Below are 4,840 nucleotides of genomic sequence, written 5' to 3' on the forward strand. Positions count from 1 at the left end.
GGAACAAGGAGGCATCCCAACAAGGACCCAAGGCTGTGGGGATTGAGAGCTCTAGAGCCTGACTGTGTACCCAAGTCCTCAGGTTTCCCTGCCACCTCCTCTAAGGTAAGGGTAGGAGCGGTGGATGAGAGGCTCTGCTTAGTCTCACTGAGCCTCCTGCCTGGCCATCTGAACATGTCCAAAATCCCTTTTAAATGTGTCAGAATTCTGTGTCTGTGCACTTGGGGAGCGGGGGGTTGAATGTGCTTTTCCTGCTTCAGACTCACAAGGCTCTCATGACTCCAGCATGGTTTAAGAATTAACTGGATTAATATGTCAAATTCTTTTTCAGTAAAAATGTCTCTTAAGCTCAAGTGAAGTGAACTTCTTTAAGCCAAGTGGCTCCTGGAAGTGTTTTACACCCCACTAAAATAACTCCTTGGCAGGACAGGGGGAGAGGTTGTGGGCACATGGTAGTCCCTGCCCATAATCCCGGCATTCAAAAGGCAGAGACAGGCAGACCTGTGAGTTCCTGGCCAGCCAGGCCTATGAGACCCTGTGTTGAAACAAAACCCACCTGCCTGGAATTAGGCTAACTTAGAAAATAGTCAAGGTTGTCACAGACCTGCCTCCTCTCCGCCATCCCCCTGCATCAGTTCCTGTGGGGATCTCAGGGCTGGCTTTTGTCTGCTCCGGAGGAAATACTACACCGCCCCCTCCCCTTTCAGAACCTACCTTCACTGAGCCCTGGCTCTGCCTCTGGCTCTCTGAAAGCTTCAGGCCCAAGAAGGCTCCAAGAAGAGCATAGGAGTGAGAGAAAGATCTGCCTCTCAGAGAGGGGCTCTACGGGGTCCAGTTAAAAGGAATGTATTCAGCGGATCAAGTGGTAGTTATCTCTGGAGTCGGCCGGCAAACAAAACCCCAAAGAAAACAAACACTTTCCAGGGTGAGCAAAATGCCAGGGAAAACCAGAGGGCAGGTATGCTTAGACTGACCTGACCCTCGCAGGGGAGGTGGGTCGGCCTTGGGTCTACTCCTCCTGGGGATGGGCCCTCTCATGTTCCCTTTCAAAAACGGTGCAAGCAATGATCAGTGTTTTCTGGGCTGGCTCTAATTTGGTGAGCTTTTATTGTAGAAACGTGCTCTGTGGAGGCATGGGCTGCAGAGTCTCCATTGCAGTACCCCGCGGTGGCGGCTGTAAATACTTGTCCCTCCAGCGGTCCCTTAGCCCCTGATCTCAGAGGAAACTGGGTACTCGAACCCAAGCAGGACACACTGAAACCTTGCGTCATTTCACTATCGGATCCCTAGTGTCAAGGAGCAAGAAAGGCGGTAGCAGCTGCCGAAGACAGCCGTAGGGCCAGGGAGTCCAGTCGGGACAGTCAGCTCCTGATTAGTCCCGCGTTAGCGGGGGCGCGGTGCCTGCTGCCCCTCTGCGAGCAAAGTCAGGAACTCACCAGGCAGGCAAGGCTCTTGGGCCCGGGTGGGTCTTTCCGGGTGGTTTCCTGACAGGACCCGTTGTAAGGGGTGGAGGGGGGACTCGCCTAGGGAGTACTTTTAGGCACTGGAACCAGGACCCCACGCAGCCTCCTAACACCCCTTATTCTCCAGGTCTGAAAAGAATCTTTGGGCGACTCCGGAGCCCACCCTCCTCTGCTGCTGCTCGATGCTTTCTGCAAGGCCAAGACCCAAGCTCCCCGCGGTCCTGACTCCTCCTGCCCTATACCGGTCGCGTCTTCCAGGGCGCACGGGCGTCGCGCAGCGAGCGATCGTGGGGCAGCGCAGCAAAGGCCGAGTGGCGCAGCTGGCAGCCGATAAAGAGGACGACGAGCGCCACGGACAGCAGCAGGAGGAAGAAGAGCAGCAGGTAGGTGGGCAGGTCGGGCTTGGTGGCCGAGCCGTCCCGCACTCCACGCGCGGTGGCCAGCTCCAGCGGCAAAGCGCCCTCTGCCTTGACCGTGGCTCCGGGGGCCAGCGCGCCACTTCCTGCCGCCTCCGGCCCGCTGGTGGCGTTGAACACGTCGCCGTACATGATCCGTGGAACCCACCGACTCCCGCAGGATCACCTCACTTCGGATGCTGCAGACCGGCGCTGCTAAGAGCCTTCATGGCGGTCCCCTCCCGCCGGGCGGCGCGCACCTCCCAGGGAATCGGCGCCTGGCAGGCGGCGAGGTCACTGGGACCCCGAGGGGTGTCCGCAGCCCGAGATGCTCAGCCGCGGCAGACCAGAGTTCCCGCTTCTGGCTGTTGCTACCTGGAGAGTCCCGAGCCCCGGGCCCGTTTCACGGCTTTCCAGCCTCTCGGCTGAGCTCCGGAGCACCCCTGGGCTGCAGCAGCTGCGAAGGGTGCAGGTGAATGCAGCAGCAGTCTGTGGGGCTCTGCTCTGGGCGCGAGTGCCCGTGGATCCTCCGCTCCCCCGGGTGCGGTGGCCTTCTGGAGCCGTGCCGCGGCCTCGGGTAGTTGTCCAGATGCCTGGTGTGTAGCGAGCCTGTCCTCGTGCGCTCCCACCGCTGCGCTCCTGCCTGAGCTGGGGAGACTGAGCTCTGAGAGGCTTCTGTCCTGGGCGGGAGGGAGGCGGGGAGGTGGCAGGATTTGCAGCACTGCCCTGAGAGAGGCTGCGAACCAATGACTGAGGATCAGAAAGGACAGAGCTGTGACCATCTGCCTTTCATCACTCACCAGAGAGAATACTGAGGAAGGGGGTTGGGGGGGGGGGGAGAAGAAAACAGGGAAAGACGCTAGGGCAGTGGGGTTCTCATTCCTCCTCCCACCTGCAAAGCCTGGGATTGAAGGAGCTGGGATTTGAACCTGGCCTACCAGCCCGGGAGCCCATGCACTTAGCCTCTACAGAGAGTCGCCCCTCATGGCAGAGGGGTTCTGGTAGCTGCTGTTCATGCCTCCAACCACGCGTTGAATATAGGGCATGGGCTTCAGGGGTCATGTCCCACACTGTCATAGCATTGTGGTGCCTTTGTGTGCAGTGGGGTACCTGAGCACCTTACCTCAGGTGGGATCTGGAACCCAGGAAGGAGCTCACCTGCCCAGGTTGCACAACTGCAGAAGAGCCTCGAACTCCACAGGCTGGGCTCAGGACCAGTCTCTCTTTTGGGGATGGCTAGGGTGGGAGTGGGGCTGATTTATGAGCGGCCACAGGCCATCAGGCAGAATGTTTAATTAAGGGGGTGAGCAGATTTATTTATTTATTTATTTATTTATTTATTGTCAATTTGACATACGCTAGAGTCATCTGGATACCTCAAACTGAGAAAACTGACCATAGGCACGTCTGTGGGGTATTTTCTTGAACAATGGTTTTGTGGGAGGCGTCCTGGGCCATCCCTGAGGAGGTTTGCATGTGCAGGCAGGCCGTGGGAGGCAAGCCAGTGAGAAGAGTTCCTCGGTGACTCTTGCTTCCCTTCCTGATTTCCCTCAGTGATGGACTGTGGCAGGAAGGGAGCTGACTTAAGCTGGTCTGGGTCGGAACCCTCACACCTGCCTTTCCCCATTTCTTTTACCCCTCCCCCCACACCCACAGGTGTAGCCAGTTTGCACAGAACCTCAGGAACTGGCTGCCCCTTACTGAATTCACCTGGGCAAAATGGCCTGGAGATCAGTTGTTCACACGGGGCGGTGGGGACGCAGGCTTCCTCGGTCCCACTTGCTCAGCAGCCCTCTGCTCTCCCATAGAGAGGCATGAAGGGAACCTGAGCTGGCCATGGGCTGCTCAGATGGACAGGCCTGGGAAAGGCTTGGTGGCCAGAACAGAAGTGGGCAGTCCGTGGGACTGGGGGTAGTGGTGGTGGGGTAGCAAGTCCTTGTTCCCCGCACGAGGCAAACACCAGCTGCCATACTCCTCACCAGGCATGGCTGCCTGCCTTTGAAGGTGCTGCTCAGCAAGGGCAGACCCGGGGCCTGCAGGTAAGAAGACGGAGGCACAGGGCAGAAGTAGACAGTGGCTCTCAGGGTGCCCAAGGGCAGGTGCTACATCCAGCCTCATAGTCTAGATGTCTCTCTCACTCCTCACCCTAGTACCAGCTTTGGTAGCACACAGATTGTGGGAGAGCTTTACACAGCCGGTCAAATGTGTGTCTGTACACCCCCGCCCCCCCCCATACGAAGCAGTGAGTGCCTCAGGAAAACCTGGGGTGTCTGCTGAACAAGCTGATGGAAGGAGGAGTTAGCTCGTCTTCTCTCCCCACTGCATGCTGGCCTTGGCCACAGATAATATTACAATAGAGGCCAAGGTGTGCCTGGCCGGAGGCCATCCTCACAAGCCCCTTCTCCATGCTGCAGACACATCCCTGCCTGCTTTCTGTCTGACTTGAAACTGTGGCCCCAAAGCACAGTGATGAGCGATATGCTAAAGAGCTCCCAGGGCTTCTTCACTTTCTTGTACGGAACTCTGCAGAGCCTCCCTGGGCCGGAAGGGGCCCCTGTTGAAGTTAAGGCACAACCAAACTGCCCACACCCACTCAGTTGCCAACCTTGACAGCCTTGGTCCTGGCAAACAATCCTTGTGTTTAAAGGGCACAGGTCCCTGGGTCTCTTCATTTGGCTCCAGTTTAGACCAACAACTCACTTATCAGATGGGAAAGCTGGCTCGGAGAGGTGTCACAATTTATCCCTGTTGGCACAGGACACCATCATATACAGGACCACAATCTCAGGGCCAGGAGTCACTTTCTCTGTAGGCCTGACCTATTTTTTCCAGCACATGCACAGAGATGGGATCCTACAGACATGCCAAACCAGAGCAGGCCTCACTGGCACCTTAGCTAAGCCATGGTCCTCTTGGGGTAGGGCCTGGAAGGAGATTTAATTCTGGGTCCTTGTCCGGCTTGAAGGAAAGGCTTGGCTCGCT

General features: G+C 57.4%; 1 protein-coding gene across 1 annotated transcript; it reads right to left on the reverse strand.

Annotated features, from left to right (window-relative positions):
- Positions 1–1,086: 1,086 nt before the first annotated feature.
- Positions 1,087–2,309, reverse strand: Smim32 (small integral membrane protein 32). The gene has a single exon (XM_031359410.1). The coding sequence runs from the start codon at positions 2,009–2,011 to the stop codon at positions 1,700–1,702; it is 312 nt and encodes a 103-aa protein (XP_031215270.1). The 5' UTR covers positions 2,012–2,309; the 3' UTR covers positions 1,087–1,699.
- Positions 2,310–4,840: the final 2,531 nt, after the last annotated feature.

The sequence above is a fragment of the Mastomys coucha genome, unplaced genomic scaffold, assembly GCF_008632895.1.
Source record: "Mastomys coucha isolate ucsf_1 unplaced genomic scaffold, UCSF_Mcou_1 pScaffold7, whole genome shotgun sequence".
NCBI classification, from domain to species: Eukaryota; Metazoa; Chordata; class Mammalia; order Rodentia; family Muridae; genus Mastomys; species Mastomys coucha.